This window comes from Cetorhinus maximus, chromosome 12, assembly GCF_964194155.1.
Source record: "Cetorhinus maximus chromosome 12, sCetMax3.hap1.1, whole genome shotgun sequence".
Taxonomy (NCBI): Eukaryota; Metazoa; Chordata; class Chondrichthyes; order Lamniformes; family Cetorhinidae; genus Cetorhinus; species Cetorhinus maximus.
The window spans coordinates 98360600-98383492 of NC_135890.1; the positions used below are offsets into that span (position 1 = coordinate 98360600).

The 22893-nt window shown below is 40.1% G+C and overlaps 2 protein-coding genes across 6 annotated transcripts in view; one reads left to right on the forward strand and one right to left on the reverse strand.

Moving 5' to 3' along the window:
* Positions 1–7457, forward strand: part of sh2b3 (SH2B adaptor protein 3) — a 214315-nt gene extending 206858 nt beyond the window's left edge. For all 3 annotated transcript variants that reach the window (XM_078554220.1, XM_078554217.1, XM_078554219.1), the window contains one exon: positions 5370–7457. In XM_078554220.1, coding sequence (XP_078410346.1) covers positions 5370–5668 — 299 coding nt within the window. In that variant the 3' untranslated portion in view covers positions 5669–7457. The remainder of the gene's footprint in view (positions 1–5369) is intronic.
* Positions 7458–15943: 8486 nt separating this feature from the next.
* atxn2 (ataxin 2) overlaps positions 15944–22893 on the reverse strand; it is a 119042-nt gene continuing 112092 nt past the window's right edge. For all 3 annotated transcript variants that reach the window (XM_078554221.1, XM_078554222.1, XM_078554223.1), the window contains 4 exons: positions 19457–19605; positions 18171–18398; positions 17180–17351; positions 15944–16579 (listed from right to left, as the gene is read on the reverse strand). In XM_078554221.1, coding sequence (XP_078410347.1) covers positions 16551–16579; positions 17180–17351; positions 18171–18398; positions 19457–19605 — 578 coding nt within the window. In that variant the 3' untranslated portion in view covers positions 15944–16550. The remainder of the gene's footprint in view (positions 16580–17179; positions 17352–18170; positions 18399–19456; positions 19606–22893) is intronic.

Genomic DNA, 22893 nt, shown 5'->3' on the forward strand with positions numbered 1-22893 from the left:
CATTGTTGGGACAGAGTAAAGGGAGCTGCACTTCAGTTGGGAAAGCTGGCAATGATAGTAGATGCTTGAAATGAACAAGTGTTTAATTCCCCTGCACCAATATCTCTCACTTTGAACACAGAAACCAGCAGAACACAATGAATGGCAGTATTTAATATTGCTATAAAAAGAAAGTGCTGGAAAAAAATCAGGTCTGGCAGCACCTGTGGAGAGTGAAACAGTAACGATTTGAGTCCAATATGACTCTTCTTCAGAAGGGTTCTGAACAAGAGTCAGATTGTTTTTATTTTTATTCTCCAGCATCTACAGCACTGTGTCTTTATTTTAGTGCTTATTGCTGCAGTGCCGTCTCTCTACAGACAGACATATTTCCCCCACCAGATACAGACAGGCTTCAGCCTTTATACGCTGTCTGGCATCATATGAACAATTCAAACCCTACTCAGCCATGAGTGTTTTATCTGGAGCACAGGCATTTTGTAGCTGTGAGATAAATGTTTACATGTTGGAGCCTCTTAAGATATCATTTATTTTTGTGCCCTGATTTTGTTTAGTTTTGCCTTTCAGTTGGCACAAAAAATATCTTGGTGTAATGAGTAAGATCTTCCAAGTGGCAGGAAGGCCCATGATTCTTTACACAGTGTTCTGTTTGTTTCAATCAAATCTTATAGAGAGGAGAGGCCAGGCACACCCAGACAGCTAGGAAGCAAATCCTGGGGACTTTCTATCCCTGCTCAAAGTCATAAGATGTCATGGGTAGAGGGTAGGAACATGGCTCCTTCCCTGTTAGCCTGGATATGACAGAGGAATCCAAGGTAAAGAGAAACTGTTTTCAATAGCTGAAGGGTTGATAACTAAGTGGCTTTTAGTCCTATTTTACACCGAACAGACCCGTTTTTAGCTGGTCTGTCCACTGTCTGGTATTGGATGCCTTTACATCTGGTATTATGTGCCTTACGCTTACCACAGTGAAACTTGTTCCTTTTCTTGTCTGCAGCAGCCTCAAACCAAACACTTCTTCCTGGCTCTTGCATTGAGGTCAAAGGTCTTGTGGGTGCTGAGGGCAGGCAGCAAGCCCCCCTCCACCCCCTCACACCAGCTGTGGGCTGTGAATGGGGGGATGATGACGTGTGATAACATCTTTGCCCCGCCCCACAGTGCTGCTGGTCAGGTGTCTGGTATTCTTAATCTCTGGCAGTCACTGGCCTATTGATAATCGGAGGGCACAGGTTTAAGGTGATTGGCAAAACAACCAGAGGCGAGCGGAGGAAAAACTTTTTTATGCAACGAGAAGTTAGGATTTGGAATCCACTCCTTAAAAAGATGGTGGATGCAGATTCAATAGTAGCTTAAAAAGGGGAATTAAATAAACACTTGAAGGAGAAATAGTCACGGGGATATGTGGAAACAGCAGTAGATTGGGACTAACTGGAAGGAGTTGGCACAGACTCAATGGACCAAAAGTCGTCCTTCTGTGCTGTATTGTCCTTTGATTCTATGACATGTGGTAAGGGCAACATCAGAGAGGAAGAAAAATTAATAATATTGGGTCAGAGAAAAAATGTTTTGTGTAAACAACTTTTTTAGCACAAGTGCAGCACTCCAAACTTAAAACAAGATGCCCCATAAATTCACCTAAAGGAGAGTGGAAGTGAAAAAAGCATGATAAAAAATTAAGTATTTGTTCTCATCTTTCTGAAAGGCAATATTGTTACTTGTTAAAATTGTGGGTTTAACAGCATAATGAATTATTCCTGGAGTCTTTCATGGAGTACCTCATGTTTTGAGCTCCCCTTAGTCAACTTGTTGGCTTCATTTGCACACACAAATTCCTCGAACTGAAGATTCATCTTGAAGTCAGACTTGCAGGCAAAGGACATGTGGGGTGTAAAAGTTACAGGAAAATTACGGCTTTGGTGTGAATTTCATTATTTTCCTTGTCTTCATTTCCTAACTATCATAATGCTGATTTCCCCATAGGAGGAAATTATTGCATCAGAAACTTGCTAAGCAAGAGTTGCATCGCAAGTCTGTTTGTACAGGAAAAATCTTCTTTGCTAATTCTTGTCTGCGTGTACACATATGTAAGTTGTGGGGATTGTTTTTCATTTGCATCACTCCAGCAGTCTCTGAATGCCCCCAGTGGAAGTTTTTCCACTTGAATTTGCTGCCATTGGAACCACAGTTTTGTTAAAGAAAATATTTCTTAAATAAAATTAAAAACGATGATGAAAGAAAAAGCATTTAAAAAATGGCATTCTCCTTTGTAATTTCTGGTGTTGAAATCTAAAATTCGAAAAAAAAACTACTTGGTGAAATATGTTTGTATTTGGAATTAGTTCACGGTACTTGAATTAAAACTGTGAGAAAATTAGAAAGCTGTTTCCTTGTTGTGTTCATCAACCGTATAAAATGAGACATTGAGTAGACATTGCCTTGTTCACACGTTTGGGACTGTAACATTCCACATAATATGTCTGAGTAATATTGTTAGAAAAAAATACCGATCACTGATTTCTCAGAAGTCACAATGTCAAAGAACAATATTTTAAGTACCAGTGACATAATAGGCACATCAAACCATTTAAAGTCTTTCATTAATGGGTAGGAGTGTAGAACACTTAATAGTAAATTGTCATTGATGCAGTGTGGCAAAATTATTTAGCAATACTTGCACTCACCTTTGATCATGGCATTTTGGGAAAGTGTTTAGTAGGACATGAAAAAAAATACCCTTTGGCCCAGCAAGGCCATGCCTTCCACAAAGTAAGTACATGCAACCTTACACTAAAGCAAAATACTGCAGATGCTGCAAACCTGAAATAAAAATAGAAAATGCTGGAAATATTCAGCAGGTCTGGCAACATCTGCAGAGAGAGAAAGAGTTAAGGTTCCAGGTCGATCACCGTAATAGGCTTTAAGTAAGTGGAAGAGGGCAGGGAAAAGAGAAGGGGAGGAAAGGACAAAGGGTGTGGTAATCTGTGGTAGGGTGAAAGGCAGGAGTGATTAAGAGAGAAAAATGATGATGGTGCAAGGCAAAAAGGGGTGATAATGGGACAAAGAAGCCAAAGATGGGTCTAGAGGAGCTGAAATTGACTAAAGTAAAAGAATTCCCAGCTCCTACATTCTGAAAAAGTTAGCAGTGAATTTGAAATTGTTAAATCAGGTATGCTGAAAAGTGCCTGATTAAAAGGTGAAGTTGTGTTCCTCAGGATTCCATTGAATTACATTAGAATGCAAAGGAGGCCGAGGACAGAAAGGTCAGAGTGGGATTGGAGTGGAAAATTAAAATAACAAGTGACAGAAAGCTCAAGGTCAAGTTTGCAGACCGAACCATGGTGTTCTACAGTGCAATCACCCAATCAGCATTTGGTCTCCCCAATATAGAGGAGGTCAAATTGTGAGCAGCAAATCCAATATACTAAATTGAAAGAAGTACAAGCCTCAGGAGCAGTAGAACCACTGTGACCCAGAGATGAATAGCTAGTGATCCTGTCATTTCCCAGCACATTTGCTGCCATTCTTCTGATATTTCAGGAAAGGGGCACTGACAACAGTTTGAGACACATGAAGTTAAAAGTTAAACAGTAATCTAGAAGTGCTAAAGTTGGTTCTGTACTACTGAATTGTACAGATTCTGGCACTCACTGGTGTAAATAATAGGGCCAACATAAAAGCAAAGCTAAACTTCCCAGGGTTGGAAAAATAGAAACTACCCAGACATAATCAGTGCATTAATACAAAAGCAAAATACTGCAAATGCTGGAAATCTGAAATAAAAACCTGCTGAGTACTTCCTTCTGCTTTTATTTTTGCTGCATTTTTTGTTTACATCTTGGATGCATCCCAATGCAGAGATGTTTTCTGCATAATTTAGAGAAATATATCTCTTGTTGTGTACTCTATTCTTGAGTATAGCTACTTCTAGTGAGCTTTGTGAGTATTTGCTGTATTTTTCAGGCTTGAAATGATATGGAGCCGGATGTAGGAGCCATAAATAGTTCAGAAATTTGCAACCAATTGCCATGTTTAATTAACTGAATTGTGAATTTGGATCCCAGTATATACAACACAACTGTGTCAGCTATGGTAGCTTTTAATACCTTGGACAAAATCACATTTATAAAAACACTGAGTGAATGCACATCACATTTTAATGCCTGTCTGTCTGCAGCTAGCAATTACCATCTTTCTTGAAGTAAGTTTAACAAAAATGATTTTATCTTTTACTCAACTTCATTTACTAAAGAAGCTTTGCTCACAAATATGTCACCAGTTCAAACTGCTACAATTATTTTCAGTTTTACTTTCTCTTAAAATTGTAAAACATTTTGTACCGCAGGCGAAGTGATAAATGTTGCATTTACTTACTAAAACCTGTTACTTGTGTCGAGGTAGAGCATTATTTTACAGCATAGTTTCACTTATATTGTTCTACATCTTAAACTAATCGCTTTGCAAACTGTAATGCTGCTAGTCTCTTTCAAGCATGCTTATAATGTAATGAACCATTTCTTCAGCTGCCTTGTGAATGGAAAAGATTTTTGGCTGCTTTGTTGATCCCAGCATTGTAACTTTTTTCTGCCACCATCTTACATAATTTCTTCCCCTCCACTTAAAGGCTGTGTCAATCTGGCTGAGAGAGTATTCAGTAAGTTTTTATGAAAGTACAAGTTACATGAGCCGTGTAGGCTCCCTGATGCGTGGCAGCAATATTGTAGGCTTCGGAGGAAGCAGAACTTGAGAGTGAGCAATTGCAATAACTAACTAGTGCAGTTGAGCCACATGGACAATTTTCTACCAGGAGCTGGATTTGTCTTCATTGATAAAACAACTGGTGGCTTTAGATAATGAAAATTAATGCCTGCTGCTTCCCCTATCTTTGTGTTTTGTTTTGCATAACAGTCTTATTTCATGGGCACTCAATTGCCAATTCATTAGAATTTCTTGTTGATGTATAAAAATGGTCAAAAAAATTAGTAAAAATATTTAAATATTGAGACAATATAAAAGTGACTGGCCTTTCCATTTTTTTTTCTGTTGGTAATTTCTTAATTGTGTATGTGAGGCATTTTCTCTCAAAATCATATTTTAAAAGTTTCAAGGAGGAAGGTAAGGACAGTGGCAAGGCTACTAAGTGGTAAGGTGGTGTGTGATTAAACACCAGTCTTGAAAATTTTCTGCTCGCAGTTAGCTCATAAAAAAAATAGCAACCCGCTGTCTGCCTCACGAATTAACATGCATCGAATGTGAAGTAGCTGTTTGTGTGGTAGATACAAACCAAACAATGCAGAAAAGTTAAGTCATTTCAAATGCAAGTTTTGCCAGAAGTGATTTTAAGATTCACCTTTTGTGTTTTGTTTCCAAAGGCTCTCATTCTCCAACCAGTGCATCAGTGTTGCCATTTTCTGTGCACCGCTGGAATTCAGAACCCAGTCTTGCTCACTTGAGCCCTTCCAGCTGCAACATATCGGAAACTCTTCTTTCCAGGCCAGCACCAGAACAGGTATTCCACACGGTGCCCCCTCCTGAGGAATCTCGCGCTGGCCTGCGACGAAGTGGCTCAGTGGTTGTGCCAACAAGGCGCCAACGAGACTCGGACTATGAAATGGAATCGGCTGCCAGAGGTCATTCTCGGGCCATTGACAATCAGTACATGTTTCTTTGATTCTATGGCAAAAGACAAGCAGGTGTACACTTGGGAAAGTGTACCACGATTAAAATTATTTCAACACTGAAACATTTTCAGGTTACCATCAAAAACTGAATGTATTTCTGTTTCGAGGTAGAGCCAAGAAACCTTCAGGGCAAATGCATGTTTGCACTGAAATGGGTATCTTCTACTATTAGGCCTGTTGAAGGGCCTGTTTACAGCATTAAGTTGTACAGCTTTGTTTCTAATTTCTCTTAAAAAAATTAGATATTTGATTATGTCAGATTCATAACTGAAAATTTATAAAAGGCTTTTTCTTTACTTTCATTTCGCTTATGTAAAAATTGTATATGGACTGAATATAATGTTTAAGCATATTTGTTTATTTCCATTAACCTTTCTAAAATTATTCTATGAAATACTTTAACTTAATTGCTTAAATACAGTAATGTGCCATGATTTTAAAAAGTCATAATTGCTTGCTGCATTTAAAAACATGTTTGCAACCATTTGCTGGGTTTACAAGTCCCAGTTAAAGTAGATTTCTGTATTTAGGAGCTCCTCATTTTTTTCTGTGCTTTTGCCTCTTCACTTAAAGGCTTAACTGACAGTTCAGGCATGTGGTTTAGTAATTCAAGTATTTAAGCAGGAATGTGAACACTAAGGTGATCTAATTTTGAAAATTTATTGCAAATTACAGGGTTCAGCCTGATGTTTTATTCGCCATTATGGGTTGGAGAATTTCCCATTGTGGGATGAGATACATATTTTTGGATATAATTATGTGAGCAAATCTCCTGCATTGATGCTCCCAGTAAGTCTTATGAGGGAAGGAACATTATGCCAATAAAATGGAATGCAAGTACATGCCTCTTTAAGGCAATAAGTGTAAAGAATGATGAATTTAGATAGAGGTTAGGTTGCAGACAAGAAATCTGGCTTACTATAGCAAAATGCTGCAGATGCTGGAAATATTCAGTAGATCTGGCAACATCTGTGGAGAGAGGTAAACTTAACATTTCAGGTCAGGAAGTCTGACTTTGTTTGCATAGTCATCAATTAAGAATTTGTACACATTGTGGAACTGATACACAGGTTAGGAGAGATCGTTTGACATCTGTTAAATAAAGACTTCAGCAGAGGAACTTAAAAAGTGTTACCTTTATTGTAAGAACCACTGTTCATAAATTTTTATGATTTGCTACATTTGCCCCTACCTTAGAGCTTTTCTATTGTTTTTAGTTCTTTCATTATGGTCTGCTGGGGCTCTTGAGAAAGTGGAGAACCAGGGGTAGGAGCTAATCATCATGAAAAAATGATTCAGTCACATGTGGTGGCATAGTTTTGCCTAGTAAATTTGTCTAGGTCAGAATCTGACTAATAATATGTTATCATATCATGACACATATGCAAATTTCTGGGTCATACAGAATAGAAAACCAGTCTAACTCACAAGTGACCTGATGGTCTATCTGCCCAACATCAATTAACTGATCATTGTCTCTGAAAAGCACAGCGATTACACCTTGTGGTCTTAAAGGGACATTAAAGTTACACACAGTTGCACTTCAGCAGCAGAATGTTACATTGTAAGTTAGATGGTCTAGTGTTCCTTATCCTTTTAAAACAATCTATTATTTTATCTACTTTGCACAGTACAATGCTAGTGCGTATCTGTCAGTATATTTTAACAGGCAAAAGTAGTTAATCAATTGTTATGCTACAGTTTGAAAAACAGTATAAACCAACTTGCTCCGTCTTACTAGCAGAATGTTCATTCCCTTAATAAAAAAATAAGTGCCAATTTGTCCTGTTCAAAATTATACTTCAAGGTAACACCTTAAATCAGATAGTGCTTTTTTTTGTGAAACTCCAGTAGTGCTATTGATTTTTTAAGTCAGTTAAAAGTCCTGCTTGGATATTTGATGCAACAGTTGGCTGCCTGTGGTCAGGATAGAATTTTGCAGGTAGCTAGAGACCACTGGATGAAAAAGAACTCAGGGATGTTCAAAAGCTATAAACATGACAATTTATAAGCTTTGAACCAAGTTTGAGATTGAACTGATCTTAAAACTTTTTGCAGTCAATCTTATGAGCATTTTGATATTCCATCTTGAGCATTAGGGCAGTCACAGTGCAAGCAATGTGTACATACACCACAGCATTTCAACAAGTTGGGGGAAAATCTAATTGATCTAGGGTGACTTCAATACATATAGGTTTGGGAGGGGAAGAATTGACCAAGATTCCTGTTTCTACTCATTATCATTGCTCTTCCTTCTCTTATGGAAAAAGCTCATAGGTGATCAGGGGAAGGTGAGCTATAATAATCTCTCAATGCTGTCAACATTCACATGAGTATTGGCCTGGATTTTGTGGTCAGCGATGAAGGAATGGTAATCAATACTGATCTCGAAGAAAGCTGCTCACAAAATTTTTATCAGGCTGTGGGCAGACTTCTTCTTTTCAAACATCTGTTTGAATTTAGCACCTTCTGCCTTGGATATGTTAGGTCTATGTACAATGAAGAAAAGCATGGAAGACTGATCAGATTGAAGAATTCTTGCAGATAGAAACTAGGAAATATAAATTGCATTTAAGTTATTAAATAAAAATAGAATGTATGAAATAGAAATTTAAATATCAAAGTACAAACTTTAACAATGCAGAATTTTAAAAAAGTTCTGCAACATTTACACTGCCTGAGGGAATGAGAGTCCACAGTGGGTTGTTCAGCAGTAAACATCACTTAGTACTCTGTTTAAAAACTCAGCTACTTCTGACTGAACATGGCTCAAGTCTTTCATCTGTTTTTACAGTGAGCCAATTTATACAGGAGAATTAGTTTGTCATGTCAAATTACTAATTCTTTGTTCATTCCATTGGTGAAGACTGCAATAGCACAAACTTTGGAGAAGCAGGGTATCTATGACAGCAACTGTTGTATTTCCACGTCTAACTGTGTCTGTGCAGATGCTAGCCATCGCTGTCAGTTTCACTCAGTCATAACGATGAGTGGCTCAGCCTTGCCATCGCTAGTTCGGCAAAATATGAGCCAATAGCTACCTGGATGACATATTGGAGTGATCAATCCCCCTGGTACCAATACTCCATAGAGTCACTGGTTTCAGAGAAAATTGGCAAGGTTTAAAAACTCTTGCTTTAATCTCGTCAGCCAGAGTAACATTAAACCACCTCAGTCTTTTCATCTTTTATCACAACGGCTTTACGATAGGTGAGAATTTGCTGGAAAAAAAGCATGAGAATGATGCATGGAATTATTAATATGCAAATTGGCTATCAATTTGTAGCAAGTGAAATACTCCATGAATTGAGAGTGACGTTGCTAGGCAATTTGAGAAATTCCGGTTTGATTCACTAAAACAGCATCTCACCTAAAACCTCCCTTGACTTTCATGAAGTCGGTGAATTTCCAACTTAAGTGGCAATTAAACTCACCATATAAGTAATGAATAGCATTTTAGTTGTGATAATTGTTAACAAAAGAATCAATCCCCCTGGTCCAGAAAGTGGAGTGCGGTGTCTCATTCCTTCAGGTAGTGAGTGAATTGTTGTAGGTGATATTAAAAATGTGAAAATGATCTTTCTGTTCCTTTATCCCCTCCCACCACCCCTCACCCCCCCGCAACCCCACAAACTCTCTGTGGCAATCTCCATGTTCTACATATTAACCTGGTTCAAATCAATGGCAAAATGAAAGAAGCAGATAACAAATAGTTGGATACACCAAGCATTTGTATTGATTTATTTGCTTTGCTTGTCTCGGATAAGTAAGTGTTAGCGAAAATAGATTTGCGTTGAACACAGCATATCAATTGTAGAATTTAATGGTAGGTTCACAAAACACTATTTCTTTCTGAAAATTTGTCTTGCATTTTGTATGAAATTCAGTCCTGGAGAACTATATGCTCCTGTTGATCATCTACATTCCTACCCATTGTACAAGTTAGCCTTAAAAGTTAAATTTCAGTGGCACCATAGATTTGGTTTCCTGTGCATAGAAATGAAGCATTGAGAAAAAATGCTACATGAAAGTATTTGCAGTATTCTTAAATATTTAATGTAAAGAATGCATTCACACAGCAATGTTAAAGAGAATTTGAAAGTATGATTAATTGTAATTAAACATTTAGAAATTCAAACAATCATGTAATTTACCATTGGGCAATTTGGCCATCTCAAGGGCAACTAGTGATGGGCAATAAATATTGGCCTCATTGGTGATGTTCACATCCCAGGAATGAATAAAAAAAAGTTGCATGAAAAATAGAACTCCCTAATCAGATTTTTAAAATTCAAATCATTAACCACTCAAATACTATCATTAATGATCTTGAAATCTTTATACTTCAGCATGTTTGAAATTAGGGGATTTACATCATGAAGATGCATGTTGCAGATTCCTCTAGATTGGTTACTCTCAAGATTAAATTTCCATGGAACAGTGGTAGTACAGAAATACTCCCCTCTGTGGTCATTCAGTATTAACAAATCAATGTTCAGCTTGTTGTACATTTGAAGACTGGTGTGCTGTACCTATAGCAATTAGTAAAACAAAATTCCAATGTAGCATTATTAGTAATTCTCTACCTAGAAAATTCTACTGGAAGCAAAGCATAATGGAGTTGAATTAATTTGCATTTGGAGATGGAGAGGACACTCAGCTGCTATATTATTAAATGCATGGTTGCTATCTTCATAGAAACTGCATTTTCCCATTCCTTCCTTCCTTCTTTTGCATACTCTGCAAAAAAGTTAATGTTGTGCAAACTAATATCTATTTGTCCTATAGTAACTTATTGTACATTGTCACATTTTGCCAAAGTAACCATCTGCTGCAGAAATTAATAAAACAGTCTTATCTTCTTTCATTACTGGAGTAATAATATGAGTACTGAAGAGGAAGCATTGTAGGATCTTTATTTGGTTGCATAGCAGTTAGTCTTTTAATGTAAACCAATCAATGGAATTGGTAGAGTTCTGGTGGTAATTATAATGGAATAGTAATATAGAATGTTGCTCAGAAATCTGTGCAAACAGTTCAAGGCTGTAGCATGGAGAGGCAGTACAAATGAGGGATAAATAGTGGCAAGAACATTCCTTCGCTTCTTTAAATAGTGCCATGGTTACATTCACCCATCTCAGCCAAAAGATGGCTCCTCTGACCATGTTGCAGACATGAACGGTGCTGGAGTGTCAGCCTGCTACGTATTATGTGCTCATGCCTCTGAAGCGGGGCTTGAATCCACACCCTTCTGACTCCGGTGAGTGCATTACTAAATGAGCCGAAGTTAACAACTAGAGCACATTTTTGCCTCTTTTTCAACACCCTCAATTGTCTCAAATTCTCAGATTCCTCCATAGTGCGGTGGTACCTGCATGGCATGCCTTTAGCATGCAGAGTAGTATTTTCCATTTAAAATACTTTTTAAATCATCTTTTGTAAATTAAGATATCAGAGACATACTTTTTGCAGTTGCTGTGGAGGATTCACCATAAATGAAATGAAACCCTCGATCTGCCATTCATATTGCACCACCTATAGGTGATGAAGTCCATTGCAGCATATTTCAATGAGAAGAAAAATAGCCAAGATTCTCAATCCAGGTTAGAAACAAAATAAATGCCTAGAAGCAGTGAACTGTATATTGAAATCAACTTGCTTATTGTACATTGAATTACAGCACAGAAAAAAGCTATTGGGCCTAATTGATCTATGGTGGCATTTATGCTCCACGGGTCTCCTATCCTACCTCATCTAACCAGATCTGCAGAGCCCACTATTCCTTCCTCCATCACGCACTTATCTCGTTTCTCCTCGAATGTCTCAATAACATTTACCTGAGCTGTTATTCACATAAATTTAGAAACGCCTTGACATACTGAACAAGTTTTGTCATTTAAACCTCATCCTGAAATTATCGAGGCATCCAATACACCACAGCCAAGGTTCCTTCAACAGCAACTTCCAAACACGCAACCTCTATCACCTAGATGAACATGGGCAGCAGGCGCATATGAACACCCACTACCTGCAAGTTCCTCTCCAGGTCGCGCACCATCCTGACTTGGAAATACATTGCCATGACCTTCACTAGCACTGGGTCACAATCTTGGGGGCTCCCTACTTAACAGCACTATAGGTGTACCTACATCACATGGACTGCAACGTTTCAAGAAGGTAGCTCACTACCTTCTCAAGGCCAATTAGGGATGGACAATATTTGCTGGCATAGCCATGTCCCATAAATGAATAAAAAGATAGATAATACTCCTAGTCAATCACAAATGAGATGTTTAGCTTGATGTTTTAAAATAGTATTAATATAATTGTTTGGATTAAAACTTAGTTGAATATGCAAGTTCAGTTCCAACAAACTCAGCCACTAAATCAGAAAAATCACTGTCACAAGGACAACTACAGGAGCCTAAGTATTTTAATGCAGGAAGTGGAATACAACTGGCCAAGCCAGGAGTTCCAAACTAAAAGCTCTCACATAACCTTGGAGCAATAAACTTAAAACTCAGTAAACAGTCAAAAGAAAGATTTGAATTTATTTAGCATCTTTCGCAACCTTCAAGAGCCCAAAGCACTTCAGAGCCAAGGAAGTGCTTTTTTTGGTGCAGTCCATGTTGTCATGTAGAAAACTTGCCGCCAATTTGCACATAACAAGCTCTCACAAACAATAATACAAGGACAACCAGGTTTGTGATGTTGATTGAAAGATAAATATTGGCCAGGACACTGGGGAGAACTCCCATGTTCTTCAGGTTTTTTTTATTTGTTCATGGGATGTGGGCATCACTGGCAAGACCAGCATTTATTATGCATCCCCAAATCCCCATGTGGTGGTGGCAGTGAGTGCCCTTCTAGAACCCCTGCAGTTCCTGTGGTGTAGACACACCCAAAGTACTGTTCGGAAGGGAGCTCCAGGATTTTGACCCAGGAGCAGTGAAGGAAAGGCAATACATTTCCAAGTCAGGATGGTGTGTGACTTGGAGGGAACTGGAAGGTGGTGGTCATCCTACATGTCTGAGGCCTTTGGTCTTCTATGTGGTAAAGGTCATGGACTTTGGAAGGTGCTGTTGAAGGAGAAATGCTGAGTTTCTACAGTGCACGGTGATGCTGCCATGCTCCAGTGAAGGAGGGAGTGAATGTTGATGGGGTGCCAATCAAGCAGGCTGCTTTGTCATGGATGGTGCCGAGCCTTGAGTGTTACTGGAGCTGCACTCATTAAGGCGCATGCACATGAAGAATATTCCATCATAATTCTGTCTTGTGCCTTGTAGATGATGGACAGACTTTGGGGAGACAGATGGTGAATTACTTTCCAGAGTTCCCAGTTTCTGATCTGCTCTTGTAGCCACAATATTTATATGGTTGATCCAGTTAAGTATCTGGACAATGGTAACCTCCAGGATGTTGACAGCAGGGAAATTTGATGGTAATGCCGTTCAATATCAATGGGAGATGGTTAGATTCTATCGCATTGGAGATGGAAATTGTCTGGATGTTACTCCCACTCATCAGCCCAAGCCTGAATGATATCCAAGTCTTGCTGCATGAAAGGATGGAGTGCTTCAGCATGAAGGTTTGCAAATCATGCTTAACACTATTCGTATCTTCTTGCAATTATTAGCAAATGTCCCCAGTTCTGGGGTTGAGTGGCCCAGGCATAACCCAAACTGAGCATTGGTGAGCAGGTTATTGTTGGGTAAGTGTCACTTGATAGAACTGTTGACGACACCTTCCACCACTTTGCTGATGATCCGGAGTAGACTGATGGAGCAGTAATTGGCCTGTTTGGATTTGTCCTGCTTTTTGTGAACAGGACATTCCTGGGAAATTTTCCATAGTGAAGTAGATGTCAGTGTTGTAGCTGTACTGGAACAGCTTGGATTGGGGCACAGCTAATTCTGGAGCAAAAGCCTTCAGTACTACAGCCAGAATGTTGCCAGGCCACACAGCTCTTGCTGCATCCACTGCATTCAGCCATTTCTTGGATCACATGAAGTCAATCGAATTGGCTGAAGACTGGCATCTGTGATGCTGGGTACCTCAACACATTGTTTGCAAATGCTTCAGCCTTGTCTTTTGTACTGATAGTGCTGGGTTCCCCCAGATGGAGATGTTTGTAGGGCCTCCTCCTCTGGGTAGTTGTTCAATTGTCCATTATCAATCAAGACTGGATGTAGCAGGACGACAAAGCTTTGATCTGATCCATTGGTTGTGGAATCACTTAGCTCTTTCTATTGCATGCTGCTTCTAATCTTTGGCATACATGGAGTCCTGTATTGTAGTTTCACCAGGTTGGCATCTCATTTTTAGGAATGCGTGGCACTGCTCCCGGCATGCTCTTCTGTATTCTACCTTAGTTCAATGCCTCATCTGAAAGGCAGCACTCCCTCAGTACCACATTTTTCACAAGTTTGTGTGTTGGGACTTGAACCCACATGCTTCTGTGGCAAGAGTGCTCCCAGTTGAGCCATGGCCGACATGTTTCTGTTCCCCATCCCTTCAGCATCCCAATTTTTCATTACCTATTTCCTAATATTAAACTAGACCTGAATATAGGCAGCTGCCTATATTGAGCAAATAGCACTAAACATTTGCCATTGCATAGGAGTCAATTAAAAAGGCGCCATTTACAATGTATTTGGGTAGTTCAATAAGTACTTACCATTATAAAAAACTTTGTTGATTTTGAACTTGGGTTTCTAAGTCTCAATCAGATGGCCACACCACGTTAATGCTTAGTGTTTCAAAAATGTGTGTCAATTTCAGGCAAAGGCAGGTCTTTAAGCAGTTTTAATGAGTGGTTCACATCTGGTTAAAATGAGATTACTCTAGTGATGAAATTCTGGATGCAAGTGCTAGCAAAGAGAAGCAGTTGCTATTTGCTTAATAAAAAAAATACACATTGGTTACTTGCCTTCTTGACATTATCATCCACTGTATATAATGAGCAAATCACACCCCACTTCAAGTTGTGGAGACTGCAAAGACTTGGATCAAAAACTCTACAGAACACTGTCAAATCATCAGGAATGTTGTCTGCCACAGTGGTTCTCAAACTGGGATCCATAGACAATTCCCAGGGGGTCTGCAAAATGTGAATAGAACCAATTGCTGCAATAGAGTGGGTCAGCTGCGCTGCTGGCCATTATTTTGATTTCCTTCATCTCAAGTCGCACAGGTGAGAGCTCATGTATCAGGGAGTTTGATGTCAGGCCCAGGAATCTGGCACACTTGCATGCAAGACACTGTTAAACAGCTGCCTGGCAGTAACTGAAGCCAAAACAGCTCTGGAAATGGTCACATAACCAAATTAGAGGGGCCTCAGAGAGAACAGGAATGGATGTGCAGGGCTGGGGTCAGGAGTGGGTAGGAACTTCCACATCAGCCTTGTCCAGGCATCTACAGGCCAATAAACAGCAGAGGAGGGTAGGGGGAAAACACATAGCTGTTGAATGTGTTGCGAGTAGGCAAGCAGTGGAGGGTTACACCTGAAACTGCCAGTGTTGCCAACAGGACCCACCGGGTCTAGGCTCACTTCAAGAAGAGTATTATCACACAAGTGAAGTATTCAACAGTCATGGTGCTGAACTCGTAGAAATTTTCACATCAAGCATTGGCAGAAATTTCATGCAAATCCCTGTAACAGGACACTGTCAAAAAATGTAAATGTGCAAAAAGTTTACAGTATAGTTAAGATGGAGGCAGGCGCTGCAGGTGGTGGTGGGGGAGTGCCTTTGATTACTAATCCATTCGAAAAGGCTCCTTCAACCAAAAATGTTTGAGAACCACTTGTCTATCACAGACCAGGATTTAATTGCATGGATTGTAATGTTAAGATTTACAATTAAGTGAAAATTCCAAGATTACTCACAGGACTCATGGAGAAACTTAACTGTTTTCTCAAGGAAGTTTTATCTTTGGTTACTCAAATCCCTACATGAGGTTAAATATAAGAACAATTATAAAAATGAACAAAAGCCATTTGGTCAATTGAAGTTCGTTTTCCAATTTTCCAGCACCCATTAATACATCATGATCCGCATCCACAAATGCTGAGTGTTTCCAACATTTTCTCTTTTTATGCCATGATCATGTTTTTGTTAAGGAAATAGAGGAAATTGTATATTATCTGTTTAAAATTAAGGGTTCAAGTAGTCAAAACAACCTTTTCATGTTCCATAATTTTATGTTTATCTTCTATTCCATGCTGCTGACCATTACAGGTGTAGAAAAAGTCACAATCACACCACTTTGTCAGTTTTTAAAACTTTTTATTTTTTTGGTTTTTTTTAAACTTTTTTTTTTATATTATCTACAAAGTAAAAGTTTTTAACTTAAAAGTTACACCACTGTCTGGTGACAGTGCTCTTCTCCAGCAACCTCTATTCATAAATAATCCACCAGTTTCACATCCGGATTTTGTTATAAGATGGAGTTCAAGTTTGGTTAGAAGCAGAGGGTTCTGGTTTGCCAAATCTGGATGGCTTGCAGCAGGAACAAACAACTTTATTAGTTCTTTCACCATGAGAAGTTCATAACTTAGAAGGGTCAGGCAAAATAAATACATTCCAGTTATCAGAAAGCAGATTTGGGGCATTTTGTAAGGCTGTTGATAGGGCACACGGATTCCAGATTTCCACTTGGTTCTCATTTCTTTCTCGCCAGTCTATCTTGTCTTCTTCACAAGGGCAGCCATCGAATCACTTGGTAACACATTCCTACTGGATGTTATGTGACAGCGCATGGTTTAGCATGAGAAGACAATTTTTAGTATTCTGTGCTTCTGGTTCCAGGTTTCAGGGCAGGAAAGGATGTGTGGCATCAATTGGCCAGCCTGTTGCTTACTGTGGGACAGAACTACAACTGCTGCTGATGATGGGCTTGCACTAATGGGAGGTGGGGAAAAAAAAAGAGTAAGAGTTGCAAGTTGTCAAGTTTACTTCGTAAATACAGTCATGCTGACATGTTATTTGCATTAATACTGTTGGCCAGGGCCACAAACACTCCTTCCAATTCAAACTTCAATTTATAAGTTCAATTTTAGGGATGGGCAATAAATGCTGGCCTAGCCAGTGACTCTCGCACTCCATGAAAGAGCTAAAAATAAAATTGCAGCTATACACGGTGGAAAACGTCAGGCAAAGCCTAAGTGATTACATATTAATATCATACACAGATTGTTCTGACACAGCCCCGAGTTAAAGGCAGCATGGGTGCAGAATTAGGGGGAGACTGGCTGCTCAATCCCAGCTGAGAGATCGGGGGGGTGGGAATCAATTCTAACTGCACACTTCAAATCCAGTGTTTTTTTCACAATTCGTATTTACATTAGTAGCAGAATGTGAACATAAATGCAGTAAGGATGTACCAAATTCCACAGGATTAATTTACTTACATTAGCTATACCCTATGGCTACAAGTCAAACTTTAGCTTTGAGTTATGAATGGAATGCAGAATTTCTACTCCGGATTTTGCCGTTACTCACCCTGTGGGTGGGCCATGTAGGAGAAGTGTGTAGTTGAGGAAACTGGAATGGGTGGCAGTGCACTCTGAGGGATGGCACCTTGTCCACCTGGTGGCTGTGCTGACATCAGCATCATGGGAGGATGGGTAGCAGCAGGGTGGTGTGGAGGGCCCATTCCAGACTGTACATGTGCCTACAAAGAAAAATAAAGCAGCAAAAGGTCATTACTTCTATTAAATAATTGTTCCAGTTTGGAAGCAAATCTTAAGATTCAACATCACAACAACAAAATACCATTCCATGGCACGGTACTTTGGGATATAATGCCCCCTCGCTGCCCCAACCCACATATAAATCTAAGGCAGAACAAATTCTTCATAATCAGCACCAAGTCTGATTTCACACAAAATCCTACCCCATTTCCAAAAAGGTGTTCCAAAGATAAGACATCCTAATATTTTATTTCATATTCAGCAACCATCAAGTTAATACTTATGAACTTGGCTTTGAACTGGTCCAGAGAATTAGGTGTTTTTTTTTCCCTTCAGAAATTAAGGGGAATAAATCAAAAAACATTCAATTCCCCTCCACAGATTTCCTGCCTGGATACAAATTCTAAAGTTTACAATGATATTAAATAATTTTTTTTCTTTTTTTAAAAATCAAACTTGCAATCAGTCACAGAAATATCCTTGCAGCAAACGTAATAGCCAGCTTCTTCCCAAAAACAGCACATTCACCATAAGGAAGTGACTGAGCCACAAACTGATGAAACACTCTCCCGCTGATGAACAATCCTAGTCTTTGAACCGGCCACCATCTGATCGGGAAGCATTAATAATACAGCCTGCTTCCCAAATCTGCACCCTCAAAAACAAATTCTTACTATTAAATAAGTAGCTAGCAGTTCCTTTACTTTTAAAAAGTTTTTCAACCATAGAAAGGAATTCTGCACTGCTACAAGCTTTATAAGAATATTTAAGTCCAAAAAACCTTTGGTACATTAATTTACCTGCGGTACATGTGTCATATGTGGTGGGTTGGAATATCCATGCTGCACCTGCTGAGGGTGAAGTGTGTACACTGTCTGCTGTGCTGACGGGAAGCTGGTCTGAGGAGACTGTGGACTGGGACCTTGTGTCATAGAGGGAGGAGTTGGTGTAAGAGTTGTGTGATAAATTGCTTGCTGTTGTTGAGGGTTACCCAAGTGAAGGGTCTGAGGAGCCTGATGTTGAGGATGCTGGAATTTAAAAAAAAGAAATGCTTTAATTATTCTGGAAAACAAGTTAGTATTGATTACAAAATTGTATGCAGTTAGGTCCTACACATTTGTTATTTTTCACAGAAATATTAAGTACAGCTAACATATGGTGGCTGCTAAACTGATGAAAGATGCTGGACAAATGAATGTGGATTCCATCATCAGGAAGTGAAAGGATTCCAAAGCCAGGATATTTAGTGGCATTTCTCATTTGTGCCCCCGCGATGCAATTTCAGTCCATGGTACAGTACAATGATACACCAACACAGTAACGAGAATACGATAGCATACCAATTCTATAGAGTAGGCTGCATTTGAATTTAATTATTTTTATTATCATTTAAAATTCTCATTTTTGGCCAAGTTAAACTTTGTTGGTCATGGTCTCTTCTCTCTACTTCATGTCATTCCTTTGCAACAAGGATGGGAAAAAGTGACCTGCTCCTTGATATTGGCCTATGCTGCTCTGCAACTGGTTGTAGATGGTACACAAAATCAGATAATTCAAGGCTTATCTGCACACCTCCCCCACACCCCCCCCACCCCCCCCCGCCCCCCCACCCCAACCCGCAATCCTCACTGTAGTGAAGTATCTAGGTAGCCATGTAAATTGCTCCCATGGATGAATCACAGTCTTGCCAGATGGAGAAACAATGGCACAAACTCCAATACTGAAAAACCTCTCCTCCTGGTACTTCAAGTAAAAACAAAACCTAGAAGTTCTGTGACTGGCTTTCTAAATAACTTTTCAAACGTAATAATTTTCATTAAACTGCATAGCCAACAGAGTGACTGAACTTGTGGTTTAGCCAGCAAAGCCCATTAGCTGGAATGTGCTGCCAAAAGGTACGAGAACCTCAATTGAGCCTCCCAAGTTCACTACAAGTGCGAGAATTTTTCTTTTGCCTTCCACTACATTAACAGCTTTAGATTTGAGTGCATCAAAATTAATTCTTCGAGTTTAGCTTTTATTTTTTTTTTTTATCTACCATCACTTTACAAAAATACCCAGAAGTAAATTAACTGGAGTTCCTTACCTGGACTGGGCTTTGTGCTGGATGACTGCCGGCATGCTGTCCTTGTTGCTGTCCAGTTGGGGTAGCAGACTGTTGTGGGTGTGGAGGATGTGGATGTAGGGTAGCGGTTGGGTGGGGTGCAAACTGCTGATGAATTGGGCCAGGGGAGACTAGAGATCAAAGTAAACCACCTATTAACCAGTTTAGTGATGATAATTCTACTTCATTTGCTAGTAACTTTAGAATAGCATTCAAGAAAATTGCAAGCAATTCTGTCAAAATGCATCTTAAATATGAACTTATTGTAATATTCGCATTAATGAAATTGTTCAGTGAGCAGTTGAAACTGTATAAATTGGCTTAAGTATGAAAAGAACAAACAGTGCTGGTTAATTTGACTTTAGTCAAAAAAAGGTAGAAACAAGAAAAAGCTATTCAGTCTATTGAATTCACTCTACTACCAAGACCCCATTTTAAAAGCCATGTGAAATAAAGTCTCATTTTTTCCCCATATAAGTCAATATTAACGTATGCCAGCTGCTCCAGGGATTTAAGCAGTTTACCTCTTGAATGCTTTAGCTGAGTTGGCATTGGTGTCAGTCTATTCCATGGGTTAATTATCCATTTAGAAGTTCAATTTATTAGCTAAGAAGCTAATCATGACCTCTATACTATTCTTAAGCAAATGTTCATAGTATTTCCTTTCAATATTTTCATAGCCTGGATCACATCTATCCAAGTAATTTTTTTCATTAAGTAGAAGCGCCTTTGTTTTTATTACTTCTCTTTAGTCAGATGTTTTAAATCCTGGAATCATCTACAATGGCTTTTCTTGAATCCTTTACTCCTCCGTCTACTCTAAGAATGGTGAATACAGCTTAACAAATTACTACACTCAGGTTTTACTAATGTTTTCTAAGATAAGAATACAAATCCAAGTCCAAGAAAGGGATAAATGGATCTCCTTCTACACACCAGTTATTTTTACGACTGCTGTTTTATGCTCTGGTAACACATTCAAGCTTGGCTATTATTCCTAGGTCTTTTCACTAATTCATATTATTGAATAATTAACATTCAAATTATGCAACATTACGAAGTGTGTGCAGTGATGTATTGTGTGGTACATTATAACACAACCATGATATACATTTAAGATAAAAGCAAAATACTGCGGATGCTGGAAATCTGAAACAAAAACAAAAATTGCTGGAAAAACTCAGCAGGTCTGACAGCATCTGTGGAGAGGAAGACAGAGTTAACGTTTCGAGTCCGTATGACTCTTCCTTCATAAGAACTAAAGAGAAATAGAAATGTGGTGAAATACAAGCTGTTTAAGGGGGGTTGGAGAGGTGAAGCTGGATAGAGGGCCAGTGATAGGTGGAGGCAAAGGAGAGATTGCCAAAGATGTCAAACAAAAGATCAAAGCGGTGTTGACAGTGGTGAAATTAGCTAAAGGATGTGCTAACGGTGACATTAAGGATATAAAGCAGGATGAGCAAGTGACAGATGGCCCTAGTGGGGGCGGGTGGGGGGGAGGGGATCTAAATAGGCTAAAAGGTGGGGATAAAACAATATGGAAATAAATTGTAAAAATAATAATAGAAATAGGTGTGGAAAGAAAAAAAAAATATATTAAAAAATACGCCCTTACGCCCTCATCTCGATGAATTTCGGGCTCGGCACGATGCTGAACTCTTCTTCCGCTCCCTTCGTCTCCGTGCCCACATCTTTAGGCAGGAGTCCTCCCCCCGACCTGTTCAACGGATCCTTTCACCCGCCTCCAATATTCTCCCTCCACCTGGGCCTCCTCCTCTGGATTCTTACCCACTCTTGATCTTTTCATTGAGAACTGTCGGCGTGACGTTAGTCGTCTCAATTTCTCTGCTTCTCTCACCCACTCTAACCTGTCTCTTTCTGAACTTCCCGCACTCCATTCTCTCAGGTCCAACTCTGACTTTGTCATCAAACCCGCTGACAAGGGTGCTGCTGTTCTTGTCTGGCGCACTGACCTCTACCTCGCAAAGGCTGAGCACCAACTCGCAGACGCTTCCTCCTACCTCCCCCTGGACCATGACCCCACCACTGAACATCAAGCCATTGTTTCTAGGACTAACACTGACCTCATCTCATCTGGAGATCTTCCCTCCACAGCTTCCAACCTCAGACTTCTACTCTAGGCTTCTACCTCATAACCAAAATCCACAAACAGGACTGTCCCGGCAGATCGATCGTGTCAGCCTGTTCCTGCCCCACGGAACTCATTTCTTGCTATCTTGACTCCATTCTCTCTCCCCTTGTCCAGTCTCTTCCCACCTACATCCGCGATTCCTCTGATGCTCTACATTATATCAACAATTTCCAGTTCCCTGGCCCAAACTGCCTCCTCTTCACCATGGGCGTCCAATCCCTCTACACCTCCATCCCCCACCAAGATGGTCTGAGGGCACTCCGCTTCTTCCTTGAACAGAGGCCCGAACAATCCCCATCCACCACCACTCTCCTCCGTCTAGCTGAACTTGTTCTCTCACTGAACAGTTCCTCCTTAAACTTGTCTCACTTCCTCCAAATAAAATGTGTGGCCAAGGGCACCTGCATGGGCCCCAGTTACGTGTGTCTCTTTATGGGGTATGTGGAACTTTCCTTATTCCAGTCCTACTCAGGCCCCCTCCCACAACTCGGCCCCCTCCCACAACTCTTTCTCCGGTACATCGATGACTGCTTCGGTGCTGCTTCATGCTCTCGTCTGGGCCTGGAAAAATTTATTAATTTTGCTTCCAATTTCCACCCCTCCATCACTTTCACATGGTCCATCACTGACACTTCCCTTCCTTGTCCTCTCTGTCTCAATTTCTGGTGATACACTATCCTCCAATATTCATTACAAGTCCACCAGCTCCCACAGCTACCTCGACCACAGTTCCTCACACCCCGCTTCCTGTAAGGACTCCATCCCGTTCTCTCAGTTCTTTCGCCTCCATCGCATCTGTTCCGATGATGCCATTTTTCAAAACAGTTCTTCTGACACGTCTTCCTTCACCGAGGATTTCCACCCACAGTGGTTGACAGGGCCCTCAACCGTGTCCGACCCAACTCCCACGCATCTGCCCTCTCCCTCCCAGAACCATGATAGGATCCCCCTTGTCCTCACTTATCACCCCACCAGCCTCCACATTCAAAGGATCATCCTCCGCCATTTCCGTCAACTTCAGCATGATGCCACCACCAAACACATCTTCCCTTCACCCTCCCCTATAAGCATTCTGTAGGGACCGTTCCCTCCATGACACCCTGGTCCACTCCTCCATCACCTCCTACACCTCAAGCCCCTCCCACGGCACCTTCTCATGCAACCACAGAAGGTGCAACACCTGCCTCTTTACTTCCTCCCTCCTCACCGTCCAAGAGCCCAAAACACTCCCTTCAACTGAAGCAGCACTTCCCTCAATTTAGTCTAT